The sequence below is a fragment of the Chenopodium album genome, chromosome 10 (genome assembly GCF_948465745.1).
Source record: "Chenopodium album chromosome 10, dcCheAlbu1.1, whole genome shotgun sequence".
NCBI lineage: Eukaryota > Viridiplantae > Streptophyta > Magnoliopsida > Caryophyllales > Amaranthaceae > Chenopodium > Chenopodium album.
In genome coordinates, this window is record NC_137843.1 from 16,344,249 (window position 1) to 16,365,375 (window position 21,127).

Consider the following 21,127-nt stretch of genomic DNA (forward strand, 5'->3'; position numbering starts at 1 on the left):
TCATGCTCCTCTACTAATCTGAATACTCGTTGCGCAAGAATGTAGTGTGGGGTGCTAGAATTCTCAAAGAGTCTGTAGTTTTGCTCTCCCCAAATTCACCAAGATAGAATTGCAGCCTTTTGAGCTAACTTCCCATGCGAACTCTAGCTTTCGATTAAGTCACACATGTTCATAATAAAATCTGCATTCTGAACAAGAGTAGCGCAACCATATTTGCCCATAAATCTTTTACCCTGCTACAAAAGAAGATAGCGTGGCTTGAAGTCTCCTCTTCAATACACCATTGACATGTTGCAACATTTGCAATGTGTCTTCTGTGAAGTAGTGCTCTGACTGGCACAGTATCAGTGCACAATCGCAAAAAAAAAATGGCAAACCTTCGAAGATGCTTCCATTCCCCAAATCACCACCCATGCCTTATGGAAAGCATCTAAATTGCAGCCTTTACCAAGAAGATATGCTGTTTTTGTGGAATATATGTCATCCTTCGAAAACACCCAAAAGAGTGAATCCTCATGATCTCTTGAAATTAAAGGAACAAGAATGCATTTCTGATCATAAGCACTAAAGTTATGTACAATAACATCCTCCCTCCATTCTATGCGTTGCTCATTAATTACATTACGTACATTGACAAGCCCATCACAAATGGGGCTGGTGATGAACCTACCAGCAAAACCTTCAATCCAAGGATCATCCCAAATTCGCACCTGCGTGCCTCTTCTAATTCTCCATAAGATGCCTTCCTTAAGAAGTGTCTTCGAACTCCATACACTTCTCCTGAGTAGCTCCCTCCAAAACCAAGAGACTAGTCTAGGAAAGATTTTTGGGGTAATATCTAGTCTTCATAACCTTGCAAAGCAAAGTATTTTCACCCTTTATCAACCTCCACTACCACAAAATAGAGAATAAGCATCACATAATACATAACATTCAAGTTGCATAGGCAATCTCTAGAATTATATAGAGCGCCTATGTAAGATAGGCGTTTTGTATATTGAAACCTATAGAGCGCCTGTCTATGTTAACAGCTCTATATGATATATCCTAAATTTACACTACACAATATAGATCGCCTCTCTTTGTCAACTGTTCTATAAGCATTATAATTTAAAAAAATAAAAATCATAACCCGATTGAAGCCCATCACCTAACCCTAAAACATAAAGCCGCCCACCCTACTCTTTAGATAAGATCATAGTGTCTTCTCTTTCTCTCTCCATTTCTCTAATCTGTTTATCCTTCTCTCTCCTGTTTCTCCTTCTTTTGATTTTAATGGAGCTTGATGATTGGTAATATCCTTCTCTCTTTCGACCCAACTTCTCAAGCTAACCAGACCACAACCTCGCAAGCTTAATTTCCACACCCATCCACCACCGAACAACCATCCCACGCTCACCACCGAACAACTTTCTCACGCCACCACCGACCCACTTTCTCACTAACAATCCACCCACCACCGAGTCACGAGTTGTCAAGCGCCTAACAAGGAGTCACTGTTGAGCCTCCACGGAAGCCCACCGCCGTCGCAAGCCAAACCCCTTTCAAGGTTTAATATTTCAATTTTAGATTTGATTTTAATGTAGGTTTGAATATTCTTCAAAAAAAAATGTAGGTTTGAATATAAATCTAGTTTTCTTGTTTTTGTTTTTTATTCAAAATTCCGAGAAAAATTAATTTGTTGATTTAATTGTAATTTTAAAGTCTGCATTAATACTAAAACATCCCAAATTACGCTTGAAGTAGCAAGTACATACAAGCTACTGATTGATTTTCTTAGTTTTCAATAATATCAGGTGGGCTCATGGCTTTGAGTTCAATTTTTGTAGTCTCCAATGCTCTGCTACTGCTACTCCATGGTTCCGACAAAGAGAGGGAAGAACTTGCCTAAGGACTTCTGTAACAAGTCTGAAATTAATCTTAGGGACATTTTTTTTGAGATCATTGTATTTTTTTCGAAATTTTAGATGTTTATAGTTTATACAGACATTACAGAGTATTCTACTTGGACATTTTTTAGTGTTTCTGTTGTTTTTGCTATTCTTCGTATGATTTTATCAATTGTTATTTTTTAGACAATGATTTGTGTTAATTTTTGTTTAATTTTGTTAATATTTGGGTGTGGGGGCCTGGTGGGTCGTAGTGGGTTGGTTTTGTTAATTTTTGTTTAATTATTATTATTTTTTTTATAACAAAATTAGGAAAAGAGATATGTTATTTAAGATAGACGCTCTCTATTTTTACGGATATAGAGCGCCTATCCTAAGATAACAGTTCTCTTTTCCTTGTTTTTTAATTATTTCATACATAGAATAGAGAGCTATTATCTCAGATAGGCTATCTATATTCTAGTATATATAGAGCGCCTATAAGAGGCGATCTGTAGACTTTATAGGGCACCCCCTCAGAAGAGCGCCTCTGAGGCGATCTCTATTCCCTATTTTAGGCGATCTATAATCCCTATTTTGTGGTAGTGCTCTATGCTTTCCGCCCCAAAAGAGCGTCATTAAAGACGCTAAGATCCCTTAACCCCATCCCACCAAGGCAGTTTAGAGTGCACATGTCACTCCAACTTCTCCAATGAACTCTTCGCCTATCATCAACCAAAAAATCGACTTATGGCAAATTAAGTATGTGGGAATTGCTTGTATGACTGAATTGGGGATAATCTCTTTTCCGGCCCGAGATATTAACTTCTCTTTCCACCCAAGCAACTTCTTCCAAATTATACCAAGAACTGCTCTAAAAATTGCTTTCTTCGATCTCCTTACCACCATCGGAATCCTCAAATACTTCTCATGAATATCAACCCGTTTCATGTTCAATAGCCTTTACAACTCTTCTTGCCGATTCGCTTCAACACCCTTACTAAAAGACACCTCCGACTTGTCATGATTAATTTTTTATCCGGATGCCGCTACATATTTGTTGAGTATATCAACTATCATATGGAATTCCTGTCGGGTTGCTCTAGTAAAAAGCAAGCTATTGTTTGCAAACTAGAGATGTGAAATTTCCGAGCTCCTTCCTCACTTTTGCACCATGTAAATATTTCCTTCTAACACTCTCTAGTAACATCTTAGAAAAAGCATCGGCCACCAAGATAAATAAATAAATAAGGGGATAAAGGGTCCCCTTGTCGTATCCCTCGGGATGGTATTACATCCCCACATGTTTTACCGTTCACCATAAAAAAGTAACTCACCGAGGATACGCAGCTTATTACTAAATTCACCCACCTCCCATCAAAATCCATTGTTAAAAGCAACTTATTCAGGAAGCCCAACTCTACTCTGTCATACGCCTTCATCATATCGAGTTTCATAGCCACCGTACCTTTCTTCCCTTTTGATTTCTTCATCGAACAAAAACTTCCAAAGCAATAAGGGCATTGTCAGATATTTGTCCTCCTGGTGCAACGACACTCTGATTCTCTAACACAATCTACAGCAAAATTGATTTGAGGCGCATCACAAGAGCCTTTGAGGCTATTTTATAGAGAACATTGCAAAGGCTAATAGGATGAAACTCAGACATCTTCTTTGGCTCTTTAACTTTCGGAATCAAAATAATAGTCTTATTTATATGATCAGGGATAAATTTCCTCTTAGAATGTTACGAAAAAAACTTGAGACAGCATCCCCCACAATATGCCAAAAACGTTGATAAAAACTAGCTTGCGTACCATCCGGACCAGGAGCTTTACAAGGGTGCATTTGTTGTAGAGCGGGCAAAAATTTTCTCCTTCGTGTATGGTCTCAATAACATGGCATTATCGTTGTTCGCAATCACCTTATCTACATGTTTAACAACCCCAACAAGATCCCCATCTGATAGTCTAGATGACTCAAAAAGATTTGAGTAAAAAGCAACCACTATTTTCTCAATCATCTTCCATCATCTCGCCAAACATCATTGCAATCATACAAGCCCTTGATGGTGTTTCTTTTGCACGGAGATTCTTTATGATGAAAGTAACTAGTATTCCAGTCACCATCCCTCACCTCGACTACTCGTGAACGGATACACCAATAAGCTTGGTACTTGTCATTTAAATCATCAACCTTACTCTCTAGTCTATTGCATTCTTCAACATATGCTGGAGTAAGCCGCTAATTTTGCACATATTTTAAGGCTTGCTCTGTCTCGTCTATGCTTCCCAAGGCTGTCATATTTATTAAAGCTCCACTTCAATAAACCATGAGCTACTACTATGATTTGCCCAGTAATGTCCATACTATAGTTACTCTCCATGCAAACCTAACTACCTCTTTACAAGTGTCGTTTAGTAGTCAAGGCGTCTTGAACTTAAAGCTTTTCCTCCTCTTTTTATTCTTCTTGCGAGCTTTATTTAGCCATAGTACAATCGGGTAGTGATCCGATTTTTACCTTACTAAATGTTCAACCATGGATTGCGAAAATAATTCATACCAAGCAGGGGAAGCGACGAAGCGATCCAATCTTTCTCTGATTCAGGTAGAGCTAGTTCTTCCTTTTTCCCAAGTCCACCACTTGCCACTATATTCTTAGTCATGCAAATTGTAATCATCCAACACATCACGAAAAGGCTGCATCTCCCTCTTATCCCTACCAGTCCTCTACCCTCTCTTCATAAGATAGGATCTCATTGAAATCCCCCCCTAAAACAATTGACACAGTGGTGTTTTCACACAAATTGCAAATAAGAGACCAAGTGTTGTATTTGTTTTCCGATTCAAGCCACTCGTAAGTCCCAACAAAACGCAATGTACTACTACTCCCCTTTACAAAGTCCCCACATATATGATTTTGTGAGTAAGAGATTAAGGAGAAATCCACTCTGTCATCATTCCACAAGACTCCAAGACCTCCTGATAAGCCTCTACGGTCGACCCCAAAAATATTTGAAAAACCCAACCTTTCTTTCAGACCTTCCAAAGCATTTTTATTGATTTTTGTTTCCGACAAGAAGACCAAGTCGGGGGCAATTTTATTATTCCACTTTGGGAGTTTACAAACTAAACATGAGCTGTCTATCCCACGACAGTTCCAACAGAGAAGACTCATAATCTTAGGCGGGGTTGGGGTGCCCCAACCTCCGCCAAACATTTCTCAAAAGATTTTTCTACAGCCATCTTCTTTGTACTACTTTCCCCATTAAGCTTACCTTCCTCCTGCCTTCCCCTTTTGCCTCCCTGAACCTCTCCCCTCCCCTCTTGTCTTACTCCCTCCTATCTGAAGTTCCTTTGTCAGGTGCCTCATCTGCCCTCACTAACCTTCATGTTATTAGAAACACTTCCTTCCCCTGATTGATTCTCCATCCCTTCTTTAGCAGGCGAAATCACACCATCTCTCATAATTGTCAATTCCGCATTCTTCTCGTCTAAATTTGTCACAAGAGCTTGGTTTTTTGCCTGAATTTATGAGGGTTCTTCCATAGTCTCAGGGGTTAAGTTTATGACCCTTATTTTCTTCAAAACATACGAGACAACCTCCCTTATATTATTTGTTTTTGGAGGAGATTTTGTCACAAAAAGTTTACAAGCACAACTTGTCTCACTATCCCCTTGTTCCGGACTCCCTCCTTTGTTTGCTTTACATGGAGATGCATGCATGCAGCCCCTCTCTAAATAATCTCTTTGGAGTAGCAGTACCTCCATCAAGATTGCAGTCCCTTTCTTCATGTCCCAGCGTACCACAAAAGTAGCAAAAAACAGAAATTTCTTCATATTTAATGTCAATTTCCTCCCCTCACTTTCAACCTCGCCTTCTTGACTAAAGGTTTTCTTGCATCAATTAACACTCTATTACTCATCGACTCATTGATCTCAACTATATCTAATTTGTCTATCCCCATGAAAATTCCAACCTTATCTCTAAGGGTGAGCAACCGGGTACCTAGTCAAAAAATTTTGGACTTGGACCCGGAATTAGTTGGGACCGGGTTTTAAAATTCGGAACCGAAATTGAAATTGGTTCAACCGGGTCCTAAAATTTAGGATTTGGAATTGGAACCACCAGGTACCGATTCCGGTTTCGGGTACCCAATTATGAATAAAATTATTATAATATAATATAAATTATAATACTAATTTTAGTCTATTTTCATTTTTATCGTTTAACACTTGTATTTATATATGCATTGAGCAATTTTGTTTATGTTAGGTATTAATAATATATATTTTTTTTTATTTTACGAACTAGATACATTTAACATAAATTTATTTTTAAAAACTTATTTAGTGTAACATATGTTGGGTAACCAGATACACAACCGGTTCCGGGTCCAAAAAATTGAGAATTGGAATTGGAATCGGTCGCAACTGATTTCTTAATTCATTATTCGGAATTTGAACCATTGGGTCCTATTCCTGTTCCAAACCCGCCGGTTCATAACCGATTTCGATTCCAATTCCGGGTACCCAAAATTATTGCTCACCCTCTACTTATCTCTAATCATTTTAGCATTATTTTCAATCGTTCGACCCTGGATTGGTAAGTCATAAACACGAACCCAAAAAGGAGCATAATGCAACTGCATATCCGAGATTCGAGTATTACCTTCCACATTGCTGAGTACTAACACATGGTGATTAAAGTACCACGGTTGAGAGTCCATCACGAACGCCTTGTCCTTCCAATGATGAAATTGGAAAAAGAACATATTCTTGCCTACACAATTTACCTCCATGCCATGCTTAGGATTCCAAATTTTCTGCATCGGGTTAATCAGAGCATTTACATTAATGTTTTGGTCAGTCTAGACTTTGCCAACTATCCCTAATTCAAGTTTTATGGCCTCGTCGTCCTTCCCTTCATTTATCGATTCAATTTTTTGATTCTATTCTTCTTGTTCTTTATTGTCCAAAGACTCACTGTTATTCGAACTTACCATTGAAACAATCTCGGAATTCGAGAAAAAACCTTCGAAAAGGATGAAACTAGGAAGCCTAGAGCGAAAACCTCCCAAGAGCGTTAAACCTTAGAGGAACTTTTTAACAAGAGTGGATAAAGAAGTTTAAAGATTGAAGGAAAGTGAGATAAGAAAGAAAATTAATTTATAAAGAAAGGAAAACAGAAGAGGAGAGAGAAAATTAATAAAGGTACGAAAGCAAGAAGAAGGGAGTAAGGCCTTATTTAGTTCATCTTATTCTTACTTATTTCACGAAAAAATAAGTTCAGATCAGATCTAATCAGAAAAAATAAGCTAAGTTCAAATCAGATCAGATAAAAAAAAATAAGTTCAGATCCGATCATCGTTTTATGTGCAGTTTTTTATCGCTGAATATCTTTAATTTCGTAATGAAAAAAATTATGAAGATCACATATTAATAAAATACATATTATTACGAATCTAACAAGACCCTACTTGATACATTTTTTCCGCATAGATTATCGTATATTTAAGGTCAAAGTTTGGTCAAATTTGATATTCAGATCAGATCAGACCAGATCAGATTAGTTCAGATAAGCAAAAATAAGGTGAACCAAACAAGCCCTTAAGATATAAGAAAGGAAAAAAATATGTATCTTCTTTTTTCAAGTATTATATGTTCATATACTACCTCCGTTAAATGTTTTTTGCAACTTTTGCCAAAACGGGATTATTAGTGTTATTTGCAAATTTCTGTTTTCTTTCTATTTTTAGTAAACAAAAAACCTAGAAATTACAGATTTACCCTTACTTAAAAAGTCCAAATTTTTTAACTTTGCCCTTACTTTATTTTAATCCCATTTCTTTAAACCTAATCTGATCACACTAATTTAATGACTCCCTCCCTATTACTTCACATTCTCCCCCTCCCCCAACTACTTTCATTTATTGATCTTCCCAACCACCCAAAATTAATTTTGATGGATGGGTTTCCTAATTTCTTCCGGAGAATTCTCCAGAAGAACCCTAGTTCTTGTTCTTCGTCTGTCTCTCTTCTCCTCTTCCTTCGTATACTCCTATCTTTCTCTCCAGATCTGTCCTTCCTTTCTAAAATCTTAAACTCATCGAGTCCCCCCACAACATGGTGAACTTTGAACCCCTCCACGTATCTTACATGGCCACTGACGATGAAGGTGAAGGAAAATTGATCCTCTCCCTGATTCAATCCATTAAGATAAACTCCCCTTTTCCTCGTCAATTCTATGAATCCAGTGAGTTTGGCCCATATTGTACTTCCACCACCTACAAAGCTCTAGGTAAGGTTCTTGAAAGCGTCGATGAGGACGAACGTTTAAAGAGGGCTGAGGTCTGGGTGAGTCAAAGGGCAAGAAATCCTTTAATTTCATGAGGTAGGTGTAGATCTGATGGATGAAAGTGGTGAGGGGAGTTTCGTACCAACCAAAAAGCCCAGATCTAAGTGCGCTAGGCCTCCGACCAAGATCTGAGCTCAAAGGAAGGCGGTGCTGGTGGCTTTAAGGCGGATTCGTGGGCTGCCTGATCAGGAGGTGGTCCTTCTTTCATCTGATGATGAGAAGGACAAAGAGGGGGACTCATCTCCTCTTTCAAAGAGCTCTACCACATGTGTCCCTCCCCTTGAAGTTTCTGACATTTCGGCCCCTGATTACAAGCACTATGTGAGGAGGATGAACCCTAAGGTTCAACCCTCTGAGTGACACCTTGTGTAACGATCACTAACCCTTACTTCGCTATCATATTCTTTGATTTTTTTCTGTGATTGTTGGTTATTGCCTTTGATTCACTGCTGGTATACTTCGTTGTATGTTGTGGTGATTAAGAGTCCATTTCCTTTGATTATTATGCATGATTGTTGGTTATTGGCTTTGATCAAGAGTCCCCCTCCCTTAAATATTTGGTTGGTTCATGGATCTGTATTTTTTATTCCTATGTGATTGTTGGATAAATTATTCTGATTATGGTTTTTGTTGGATATTGTTGGATATTAATGAATCAATTGGTGTTATTGATGTTGGCTTGTTGGTTATTGTTGGATATAGTTGGATAATGGATCATTATTTCAGAGTTGTGGTGTTGTTGGATCTGTCATGTTGATTATGTTGGCTTGTTGGATATATCATGTTGAAATTGTTGTTCTTTTTTTATTGGTTACTTAATGGAATTGCTAATTTGGTTATTGTTGGACTATTATGTGCCTTCATGCTGCATTTCTTGGTTATATTGGCTTCTATTTATCTGTTGATGTTGGATTAAGGCTGGTTAAGGAACAAGGGACTATGATTGATGAATGATGAGGCTGGTGTATGCTTTGGTGTGAAAGATTGGTTGTTTGTACTTAATAATGTTCTCAATGATCATGTGGTGTAGAGAACTTTGCCAATCCTTAGAAGTTTGTTATAATGTTCATGTAGGACCCCAATTTCTTGTTTTGTGATACACTCAAGTTGTAAGTCCCCCTTCTTGTTTTGAAATTACTTGAGTGTTATTTTGTTGGTCTATATGATAAACGGACTCCATTAAATTTCACTTGACACATGAGTATTGATCCAACAATTTCTTTTTTGAAATTGTTGATGAGGTAACCTTGTTGTGAAGTGTTGTATTAAAAAATCTTTAAAAATTTCTGATTGATTTATTTCTCACACCCAAAAAAACTTTTCCATATTCATTGCATTCATAATGTGAGTGCAAAAGGTCATGAACTAGATCAAAAGAAGTTACATTTGACTGCCTTACATGTTTGCATCATCTAAATCAACAAAATACACCTAACCACTTATTCAAGAACAGAAATCTTGAAAAGAAAAACTAAGATAAAGAGTTAAGTGGTTATGTGTGGCAGTCCATGTTATTCTTGTGACTTTGGTTTGGTTACTGGAGTCCCCTAGTTTGCATCAACCTCCATATATCTTCTCCTGCTTCTTGAGTGCCCTGATCTGCTAGCCTAAACATGGTGTTTAGATACTCCACACTTTCCATGACTATTTCCTTCTGCAACCCTAACTTGTCTGGCAAAATTCCCAAATTTTCAAGCTTCTTTTTGTTCATGTGTGGAATTTTGTACTTGTTTCCTCCTCCTACTTGCAGAATTTTAATCATACATTTTTGCAAAGTGACCCAAATGTACTTATTCACCTCAGGTTTGAATGTGTCATAAGGCTCAATGACCTTGTCAACTAGCTCATCTAGGTAGCTAGGAAAAGATTAATACTGTAATGACTGAATAAAACTAAATAAGCCTAAATCCAACACATTCAAAGCAGGTGACTGTGCTGGTTGGAAAACAAGTTGAATGTTAAAGCCATTTGTTATTGTTGCTGCAATGAACTTTTCATCTTTAGGGATCTGATGTGGTCTTGAATTTTCCCATTGAATTGTGACATTTTTTGCTAGACTTTCTAGCCATTTAGACATAATTGATGGTATGACCTTTGTGAGCAACATCTCCCTAATCACCTCTCTGTTCACATTTTGGAGTGCCTTGGTCTCCAAGGTTCCTGCTGGTCTGTTTTTGCTTGATTTCTTGGCTCTCTCTTTCACTGTGAATGGAAATATGCTATACTTCCCATTATGAAGTAATGCCCCATTTGTGTCATACAATGGCTTCCCAATCATTGCCATAAACATTGCCTTAAGTTTGAATCTTCTTAATTGTTGTGCCCTGTATGGATCTTCTTCACTTGGAAGGAGATAAAATCTCCTCTTATCAGGGTTGAGATAGAACCATTTCTCATCTATGTGTATGACATGGTTCATGTCAACAAAAGTGGGGTCCTCATTTGCTATGATTGGATTTATATGTGAAAGAACCCATTTCAGTCTAGCAACTTTGTGGTCTGATGTGAGTGTTGGCTTATTACTGCTTGTGTGTGTTCTTAGCTTTCCTTTTTTCTTTAAATTGTGAAGAGTAACATGAGAAATCTTCAGAGCAGCTGCATACTTCTTTCTGTCTGCCTAACATACAGAGGCATTGACTGTAGGAATTCATCTGAAATTTCCTTTGGTTTTGGACCAGTTCTAGCATACTTCTTAGTCCTGACATCAATCATATTACCTTGTTCCAACTGTTTCTTAATGTCAGTGAAAACCCTTGTGATTGTTGACTTGTGAACACTGAATTGGAGGGACAATTGTTGCTGTAACCTCTTGGTAAGTTGCCTTTTTGCATTTTAAGAAACATTGCATCAACAATTTCCCTTTTCTTTTGCAAAGTCAACTGTTTTCGATTTGAAACTTGAATCTCAACTTCATTTTCTTGCATTGCTTGATTATGTTCTTTGCTGCCCATTATCTTCAACTTCATTTTCTTGCATTGCTTCATTTTCTGAATCATATTTGGTCCATGCCTTGATCTTGCATGTCTTCTTGTTGATCATAGTAAATTTATGCCAATTCTTCCTCAGTTAACAATCAATCAACATCTAAAAACACACCTTCATCAAATTCTGCCATGTGCTCTGTCTTTTTTTTTTCAGATTAAGGATGATGAAACAAGGTTGGTTGTTGCTTGATTTTGTGGAGACGAAGCTACCTTGTGGGATTTTATGGATGATAAAGGTCTCAAGTCGATGAAGCTTATGAATTGTGAAGCTGTGCAGCAGTAATTGTAGTTAGGGGATTTTTCTGGGTAATTATGGGTTAATCATGTGTATTTAATGCTAACTTTTGGTAAACTTTGTTATCTTTTGAAATAACTCATGGGTCTGTGATTTGATGGTGAACATTGAATGCTTGTAGTTAATGGAGGCTGGTTTTTTATATGCCTCATAGATGAAGAATGGTTGATGTATAAACAGACGAGAGAAACCAAAACTAGCTGTTAAAAAAAAAAAAAAAAAAAAAAAAATAGGTGGGAATTTTAAAAACTCCAAAAAATTCAAACAATTTGAAATTTTGGTGAAAATTTGAAAGGGAAAATATACTCCCTCCTTTCTTGACAGATTTCCTCACCAAATTAAAGTTACATATGGGGGGGGGGTCTTACATTCTCTCTCCTACACATTTAATCACTTTCCTTAACTTTTGCATTGGTAACCGCAAACCCTTTCAAAGTTGCATAAAATATTTAACGGAGTTAGTATAATTGTTGCAGCTAACTGTACAAGTGTGTAAATAAGAATTTGTGAGGCTAAACTCGACATACATCAGAAAAAACTAGGCATGCAACTTAGCCCTAACAATAATGGACCGGTGTGGGCTTACTATTTGCCTGAGCTGGGCTAGGTGGTATACCGGCCCAAGCCAAAGCCATTTTCACTTCCCTTTCTGTCATCTCTCCATTTACTTAGTTTATTTATTATGTTTAAGACATTAACCCCCTCTAAAGCGCTAAAAAGTAAAGTAGGATTAGGAATCTGAAGAAGAATTAGAATAATTAATCCGACAAACATTACTAGAGCTACTCCTGCCTCGCTCTAGTGCTCTGCTCTCTAAGTAAGTATTCACACTTCACTTCACTTCACTTCACTTGACACCAAAAAGCACATGCATTAAAGCACCTTTACTCTCCACTTTCACACTCCTTAATCTCACTCTCTCTCTTTACAAAATCGAATTTCTCAAAAAAAAAAAATCCAAAATGAGAGAAGGAAGAGGTTCGAGCTTGGTGTATCTACTGGTGGTTGTTCTCTGTTTAGTTGCCTTTACTTTCGCCATTGCCGCCGAACGCCGCCGCAGCCGTGTACTTTCTCTCTCCTCTTTTTCTTTCCTTTTTATATTTAGTTTTTTTTTTTTATTCAATTCATCATACTGTGCTTGCTAATTGTATTAATTGAAGCATTGTTTGTGCAATTATTACACTTATTTTGATGTGAATTTGTAATATTCAGTATTTTGATTGCGGTTAATTGCTTAATTGTTTTCAGTTTTGATTGAATTTCAGGGTTTAAGGTGAATTAGTAATGGATCAGTATCAAATGTTTGTTTTTATTGTAGTAATTTTCAGATTTTAGGTGATTTAATTGTTAACAAGGGAAATTAATGTAGTGTTGATTAGGTAGAAGATAGAGGGTAAAATTATGTAGGGTGGGAAATTTGGGATAATTATAGGCAATTTACTGAGTAAGTACAATGGATTAGTAAATGAACCATTTGCACGAATCGAAGGTGAAAACTGTGAAGAAATTCAACTCTCCTTGGCCAGTCGAGCTGTGAGTTACTTGGAAACAATTCAGAGAAAAATAAGATTATAAGTTTTAAGTCATTCGCCACCGGCCCACCACTGATGAAGGATAAAGTTCAGTATAAGTACTTTTTTTTAGAAATCGAACAGATTAGTCGATGATTAGGCTTGGGAGAAGGTAGTGTCCGGGGTGTAGCAAGTTGTGACTTGATAAGCTGCTCTACCGGATTATCAGTTTCATCTTTTGCAAACATGGCTCATTTGGTTCATCGGTGATGTTGTGATGAATATTAAATATAAGCTTCTAAGGTAATGCATCTTTATTTGCAAACATGTGGTTTTCTCTCTAGGTGGTAGGTAGATGGTAAAGATAACGAGTGTGATTTAAGTTTGTGAAGAGTGTGTTTGGAAATGGATGTACGCGTTTTGGGTATCCATGTGGGACATCTTTATCAAGTTGCACACAAAATTTCATTATTATTCCCTTACTTTTATCATATTCTAATTAGGTTCTTTCTAGCGTGCCATTAATGATTTCATCCCTCTTCCTGTACATAGCTTGAGGGTTCGATACCAAACCCGTGTCCTAAAGAAAATCTCTTTAATATTCCTCTTATTGAAGTAAAGAGCTTTGCCAGCTAGCCAATTCCATTATAGAAAATGGTTGTTGAGATATAACTTGGTCAATTTGAGTATTGTAACCAAGACATTGAAATTTGAGAATTGCTGCTTTTTATTTTGTTTCCAAGACCCCCTAAAAAGCGCTAATCTCTACCATTTCCTTAACGTTGGTGGATTAATTACATGTTCGAATTTTTCCCACTAAACAAAGAAATTGAGTGTGCATTGTACTCTCTCCATTTCCAAATGATTGCCTATGATCAAATTGTTCACTATCTCATCAGAAGACGTCGTGATTACATTAGCAACCAAAATTAATGGCAAAATTTAAGTAGGGTTTATGCTGACATGTTATAGTGGATTGAGAACTAATTGAAAATGGATTAAGAACTTAGTGACAAATTATATGGAATAATAGAAGTTAGTAAAGTTGACGCTAATTTTAGACTGGAGTGAGTGCCACAAAGTACGTTTGCAATAATAGAATGTCTTTAATGATTTATACTCATGAACCATTAATCAATGTAAATCCCTTTGCCATCAATGGAAATCTGTTGTGCATTTTTGATGAACAGCACTAATTATTCTTTGCAGATCGTTGGTGATTTTTCTGATACAAAATTCTCCAAAATTATACTTCACGTGTTTTTCTTATATTGTTATTGAAACTAGTGTGAGGTTTTGATAAAATTTACTAGGAAAAATGATTTTCATTTCTTGTTTTACCTTACATGATGAACTTTTGTCTCTAAAATCTGAATAAAGTATTTTAAGGCCCATAATGTAGGATGTTTTGATAAATAAAAATTCCTGTGTACAGAAAGTGAATTTGATTATGAGCATTAAATAAATGGCAGCTGACGTAATTTTTTTTATTGCACTTTCCTTTCTGAGTATAATAACTTCAGAGTCAAATGGAGTTTCTGGATAATTTGGTTTTTAAACAATGTTAACATGGAGGACCTGGGAAGGAGAGTTAATAGAAGGGACATAAAGGTATATCTGAGGATAGGTAGAGACAAAAACGATGCATATAACTTTTTAGTTTATTCTAATTGGTAAATTTGGCGCTGTGATTATCTGGATAAGATTAAAGTTTGTTTAAATAATCGAAGAGTAACCTTATCAATTTCTTTGACAATTGTATTTTCATTGAGATGCAATGCCTGTTGTCTATAAGATAATGAGCCTGTAGACATCTATGAGATTGGTAGCCTGTTTGAGATATCCCCCATTTTTCTTATATCCAATATATATGCTTCTGTCATCTACTCATCTGATCCCTGTTGCACTCCGCTTGCTTGACTTGGTTATGATGTAAAATTTTTAATTATGTTACCTTATGTTCTTTATGATATTAACTTAATGTAACGAGGCTTCAATGTTGAAGCAATATCATGGTTTCCTTTCTCTATCTAGATTATAAGACATGTTAAGTGATGTTCTCTCTTAACTGTCACGTTGGTTCGGGGGATTCTAATGTAGTCATATGACTACGGACTACCACAATGGATGGTTGAGATTAAGTCTCTTTTTGTTTTAGTAAAAAAAATTTACTTTTTTATAAAAAAACTGACTACTCTAGTTTTGAAAAGAAAAAAAAAAAAAAAATCAAACGTAAATAAACTCAAAAGGTAATTTAGTCACAATACTATGAGCCTCATCTACCACTTGGAATTTGCAATACACAAAATTCGTCTTTTCAGGAAGTTCATGAGGATATGTCCCTGCTCCCATAACTGGTGCATCTATCTATAGGTTTTACTGTGCCCTCAGGTTTTTACTTCTCCTCCACATCCTGCATATGTTGCACCATTTGCTAGCCCTATGAATTCCCATTCATTTCATCCTAATGCAATCCTTTTTCTCTGTTGAAGATAGTTATGGTGATGGAATCTTTAGAACGATGGAGAGGGTGGAGAGTGGTTTGATTTTTTTTTTTTTTTTTTTTTTTGTCAAAACTAGAGTAATCAGTTTTTTTTTTTTTTTTTTTAAGAAAAAGTAATTTTTTTACTCAAAAAATAAATAAAAAGACAATTAATCTCGGTTGTCTATTCTAAAAACATTGTGGTACTCAGTAGTCATATGACTACATTAGAATTTTCATTCGTTTTAGGTTTTACTCTTTTTTTTGTGTTTTAGGGGGGCTGCTGCTATACCTGAAAAAGAGGAGTAATGACTGCAAATATAGATGGTTTAGCTGTTGAAAGATGCTGTATGATCTAGACTGCTTTATAATATCTTGTCTATACTATTTTCTTGTTGTGGATTTGTGGTTTGAGTCAAATTTGAGCAAGTTTAGCCCCAAGTCTTAAGACTTAGGGTGACATCATCATCTTGTGTCTTAAGGACTTATGTTTAAGACTTTCCCCATTTTTCTTCTTAAATCTCAAGTAAGTCTTAAGTTGATTCCAAAACTCAACTTAAGACTTGAGATTAGGACTCACATCAATTTTATTTTTATTATCCTTTTTTTTTTTACACTTTTCTACATATAATTTGAGTTTTAAGGCTAAAGTGATAAATTTGGACAAGTCTAAGTGAGTCTTAACAAGTCATATATTTGAGTCTTAGGGCTAAATTGATAAATTTGGACAAGTCTTAGTGAGTCTTAACAAGAATTTGATGACATCATTTTCAATAGGGACCATTAAAAATGATGTCACATTCAAGTCTTAAGACTTAGGGCTAAACTTGCTTTATAGTTTCATTTGATTGTACATTATTAAAAGCACTAGTGAAACTTTTAACTTTCAACATGTGTGAATGAGTATTTGTCTAATAACCTTGTTGCAATGCTTTTAATGAACTTTTGTTAACTGTGAAATTTTTAATGTCGAACTTTTCCCGTTAAATCTTCTTAAAATTATAAAACCTTCGTTGCTCCTTTTTATCTTAACGTTTCATAAAGTTATGAAGTAACACTATTACTTTATTCAATTTTTGGCAAGTCCCTTTTACTACCTTCCCTCTCACCCTACTATATTTACACATTTTCACTCACTTTCTCTTACTTATCTACCTATAGCTTTTTACACTGTCTCTCCTATTTTATACACCTCTTTCTTACACCTACTCACCACTTTATCATATTGTCTCTCCAGTTGCCTTATGTGCACATAGGAAATATTAAGAACTTTTGGGAAAGGAGGCAGTAGTTAAATAGATGAGAGAACAGAGGAGTTCTTAGCCTCTAATAATTAGAGTCATGAATGACTCTAATAACACATGTTGGTATAATATTTTTGCATTCGTTGGTATCACTGAATAAGATTGTTGGTATCATGATGATACCATCTATAGTATAATGAAATACCAACGCGTGTTATGACAATTTTTTTTCCAAGTGCGTTAAAAGTGAATGGACGGATATTCCCTTATTAAATGACTCTAACTACTAGAGTCTTAGAATTCCTCTGAATATGAGGCTATGTCCAACTACTGAAGTGGAGTGGAGTTAGGCAGTGAGCGTTTCCTGTCAACTATTGATTCTCAAAAATATGTTGGACTTAATAGATTTTCTCTTGCTCACAAACAAGTAGGATTTCCTTGTTAAACCTTATTATCTGTATGCTCTTTATTGATGCACATTCTAGATATGATGGGGTAGTATGATCTTTCAAATTATGAGAGAATGCATGAGTTTTTCTAGTAAAAAACACTTAAACTTTGCTAATGTACGCTTAAGCTTTGAACATTTTATGATGGAGGTTTAAAACTCTTGAAAGCATTGCTATACTTATGAGCAGTGTGGATATAACTACATAATAATTTAGGTCTAAGAAAACTTCACATTACATGCTTTTGCTTGCTCCATCCTGGACTTTGATTCCTTTTTTACTTCTACTTATTCTGTCCTTGACATGTAAGTTCCTTTGCATTGACTTTGGTTTTCCTTCAAACCTTGTCATGATACTTTTGCTATGGTACTCCCTCCTTTCTTTTAAGATTTCACCATTGGGGTATTGTTACTTTTTTAAGGTTTTGGTTGGGTGGCATTGATGAGAGTGATAATTGGTAAGACCAGAAGTAGTGTATGTGAGTGAATTTGTTGTCCCTCGTGGCTATTTGTGATATCGGGCGAACTTAAAGGGACAAACCAAATAGGAACCTTATCTGCTCAAGCTTCTATAAGCTCCCACCAGGTTACTTGGTTGCTTCCTGACAATATTTGTGACTGCTTCATTTGGAGAAATGGAGATTGAACCATTTTTCTGTATGCTTCTCATGTTGAGAGAATTAAGGTGCAAGCGGAGAGGTTGTTGTTAGCTATCCCTCCTTTTAATTGACATTTTCACTTGCAAGATGTTAGAAATTAGCATTGATTATGAGTAGCCTAACCTTGCTTTTGGAAAACCCAAACATCAGTCAGTTCTTGAAAAAATTGAAAATAAAGAACTCGAAGGTATGGAAAGTATATTGCAACGGCTGGAGAGATGAAATCTCTTTATCTGGAGCAGCTTTTCTTCCTATCTCTTTGCCTGCTAGTTGTTACAGAATGAATCATTATTCTTATTGAATTAATTATTGATATTAATGCTTTCTTAAGCCTGTGGACTGCCTAAAGCCAAATGAACAAAGTGTCCAAAAATGCATAGGATCGAGTAGCTTAGGCACTTCAGTAGGTTTGAGAAGCACTTAACATTATATTTTACCTGCCTGTGAAATCAAGATTTCCATGCTTTAGCTGAGTGTCCTACTAGAGCATAATGATAATGATATTTGTTTGTGAGTGCAATTAGGGCCTTGAAATCACTTGATTGACGGTAGTTTGAGGAATCTTCTCTATACTAATATGTTTTTCTGTGACAGGGTAATATAATTAAGGATGAAGTAACCAATACTACATACTGTGCTTACAGTTCTGATGTTGCTACTGGATATGGAGTAGGGGGATTCCTGTTTCTTCTTTCAAGTGAATCAGTGCTTATGGGTATGACAAGGTGCATGTGCTTTGGTAGACCCTTGGCACCTGGTAATGAACGAGCATGGACTATCATTTACTTTTTCTCGTCATGGTGAGAATCTCTCTATTCTTAAGAATATTGGTCTTGTCAACAAGAAACAGTAATGCCAGCCACCATTATTCATGCACATTATACGAATGGACGAATCGTAAATTATTGTCCATTGCGACAAATTTCTGCTAAATTTTGGAAACTAGGGAACATATTCTGCTCTTCATCAAAAACAACCCCCTATCTGTTCACCATTGGAATTTATCTGGACGCTCTTGTCATACACATCAGCTGATTTTTCCGTAGAAACCTACCTTAAGGTCCTTGTCAATGTAGCTTACTTGCTATTCTGGAAAACCGGACTGAACTTGTTACAAATACAAATAACTGCTTTTTACTTGTTTTTGAACCTCAGTTCTGAAACTCTTAAACTAATTCTTGCCTGAATTTTTGTAAAATTATTGTCTTTAATTTTTTTTATATATCAAATTTTCAAACTATTGTACTGCATCTGTTTTTTACAAGAAAGTACATTTTGTAAATTTGTACTATTTGCAAAGAATTTATCAATTTAATCATTTCCTCTGTATACTAGTAAAGTTAAAAAAAAAAAAAAAAAAAAAATCAGCTTTCATAGTTACTGTCAGTTGTACTGTAATTGTGTGAAATGCATTTGATGCAAAGTGAAAGCTTTATTTCATGCATATATAGAAATGGAATGGATTTATTTTTCTTCATATTAACACTCACCTTTCATGCTCCCAACTTACTAGTAAAAAAGGGCATAGCTTAACAGTTTTCATTTGCCTAACAAGGATTCAGTATGAAACTCCAAACCTCCTATAATTTTTCTTTGTTTATCTTGCGGCTTTGCATTATTGCTCAGATGTTTGATCTTTCACTTTCTTGATTGATGACACTCAAACCTGCCTGAAAAATTCTGGCCCGATTTATTACTGTTAAGATGGCAGCTGATATTTTATTTATGTGTCTATGTGCAGGCTAACATTTCTGGTTGCGGAGGCATGTCTACTTGCCGGTGCAACTAAGAATGCTTACCATACCAAGTACCGTCATGTACTCTATGCACAGAACTTCTCATGTGAGACTCTGCGCAAAGGTGTTTTTATTGCTGGAGCTGTATTTGTGATTTTCAACATGGTCTTAAATGTGTACTACTACTTATACTTTTCCAAAGCTACAAGCTCACAGACAGCATCTCACAAGACAAATCGCTCCAGTTCTACTGTCGGAATGACCGGTTACAAGTAGTTATGTTATAGATTTGAAGCAACTAAAAGTCACTTTGAAGAGTTGTGCATTTCCTCCATTCTTGAAGTGAAAACTATATAGATCATTTCGGTGAACGATGGCATGTCTATAATATGGGGTAAGATACAAATCAGTTTTAGGACTTAGATAACAAAACTAGTAAGTTCGAGCTTTTTGGCTGCTCTTGTTTCTCGTGTTTATCATGTTTTTTTGTTTTTGTGAAAAAAAGAAGTAAAGAAAAGCAGGGCGACTGGTTCAATCATTTTCTGTATTTCTTTTTGCTGAGGTTGTAGTGGTCTTCTCTTTATGCTATTATGTTATGCACGAAAAAAGTAAAACCTTCAAAAAATAATAATAATAATTATAATTTGAGTTTAATATTGAAGAGAATAAAATTGAAAACTACATATATAGATTATAGATACTCCATAATCCCGTATCCATAATCTTATTAACACTTTTTATTGGGTGCACCTAAAGTTAGGTACACTTAAGGGTGGTTTTTGTTCATTTGATATTAATGACCAAAAATGTTCAACGAGCAGAAAAGACCAAGAATAGAGCTTTTTTTTTTTCCTTTTACGGAATAGAGCTCAAAACAGAGAAAAATAAAAGGGAAATCAAAATGTACTCCTTTGAGTCCTTTCTACTTTGAACATTTTTTTTTTTTTTTTTTTTCCTTTTTGATGATTTCATATTAAGAAGACTATTATGTACGGAGTACTTTTTATAATCTTGTTAAATTTGTTTATTTATATGAAGTATATATTTTTACATCAAAATTTTTTAATACTACAAAGTGAAATATAATACAAAGTGAGCTAAAAAACAAAAGTAAAATTATGAAATGAAATATTTTAATGGTCAAATTTGATTTTCAGTTTCAAGACTTGTAATTAAGTTATAAAAATAACTTTTTTTTTTCTTTTTTTTTTTTTGGTGTTCCACCCGGTTCACCCTTTAGGCTAATCCGGATTCGGGGATCAGTTTCGGGTGATTAAGTTTCAATCCCCTCTCAATTGTTGTTGTAGGGGATTGAATATGGATTCTCCCTACCAAGTGTAGTCCCAATCACCACTACACTAACATCCTATTGGTTAAGTCCATACTTTATGAGTGTGGTTAGTTTGTTCATGTTAAACCATGTTCTCTTTACATTAAGAAATACAGTAATACTTTTAATACTCAATGGATGATTGGTTTGACTCTTTACCTTATACATTAACTTTGGACATTAATATCTTTTATTATATGAAAAGGTAGATG

General features: G+C 35.7%; 2 protein-coding genes and 1 long non-coding RNA gene across 3 annotated transcripts; 2 read left to right on the plus strand and 1 right to left on the minus strand.

Moving 5' to 3' along the window:
• The first annotated feature begins 1,185 nt into the window (after positions 1–1,185).
• On the plus strand, positions 1,186–2,079 carry LOC145563712 (uncharacterized). Its single transcript, XR_014094583.1, has 2 exons — positions 1,186–1,549; positions 1,797–2,079. It is a non-coding gene; the product is annotated as an uncharacterized LOC145563712 (long non-coding RNA).
• Positions 2,080–9,760: 7,681 nt separating this feature from the next.
• On the minus strand, positions 9,761–11,210 carry LOC145564942 (uncharacterized). Its single transcript, XM_081625088.1, has 3 exons — positions 10,944–11,210; positions 10,140–10,843; positions 9,761–10,082 (listed from the first exon to the last, which is right to left on the minus strand). The coding sequence occupies exons 1-3, from the start codon at positions 11,208–11,210 to the stop codon at positions 9,761–9,763; spliced, it is 1,293 nt and encodes a 430-aa protein (XP_081481214.1).
• Positions 11,211–12,411: 1,201 nt separating this feature from the next.
• Positions 12,412–20,037, plus strand: LOC145563713 (uncharacterized). The gene is made up of 3 exons (XM_081624147.1): positions 12,412–12,569; positions 18,444–18,649; positions 19,591–20,037. The coding sequence occupies exons 1-3, from the start codon at positions 12,468–12,470 to the stop codon at positions 19,859–19,861; spliced, it is 579 nt and encodes a 192-aa protein (XP_081480273.1). The 5' UTR covers positions 12,412–12,467; the 3' UTR covers positions 19,862–20,037.
• Positions 20,038–21,127: the final 1,090 nt, after the last annotated feature.

What these genes read in the sequence shown, in the direction of transcription:
- LOC145563713 (XM_081624147.1), top strand. Translation starts at nt 12,468, where the DNA reads ATGAGAGAAGGAAGAGGTTCGAGCTTGGTGTATCTACTGGTGGTTGTT. An exon ending in CCGAACGCCGCCGCAGCCGT is followed by an intron (nt 12,570 to 18,443) that starts GTACTTTCTCTC and finishes TTTCTGTGACAG; the next exon opens with GGTAATATAATTAAGGATGA. An exon ending in ATTTACTTTTTCTCGTCATG is followed by an intron (nt 18,650 to 19,590) that starts GTGAGAATCTCT and finishes GTCTATGTGCAG; the next exon opens with GCTAACATTTCTGGTTGCGG.
- LOC145564942 (XM_081625088.1), bottom strand. Translation starts at nt 11,210, where the DNA reads ATGAAGCAATGCAAGAAAATGAAGTTGAAGATAATGGGCAGCAAAGAA. An exon ending in TAAGAAACAGTTGGAACAAG is followed by an intron (nt 10,844 to 10,943) that starts GTAATATGATTG and finishes TCTGTATGTTAG; the next exon opens with GCAGACAGAAAGAAGTATGC. An exon ending in CAGTCACCTGCTTTGAATGT is followed by an intron (nt 10,083 to 10,139) that starts GTTGGATTTAGG and finishes ATCTTTTCCTAG; the next exon opens with CTACCTAGATGAGCTAGTTG.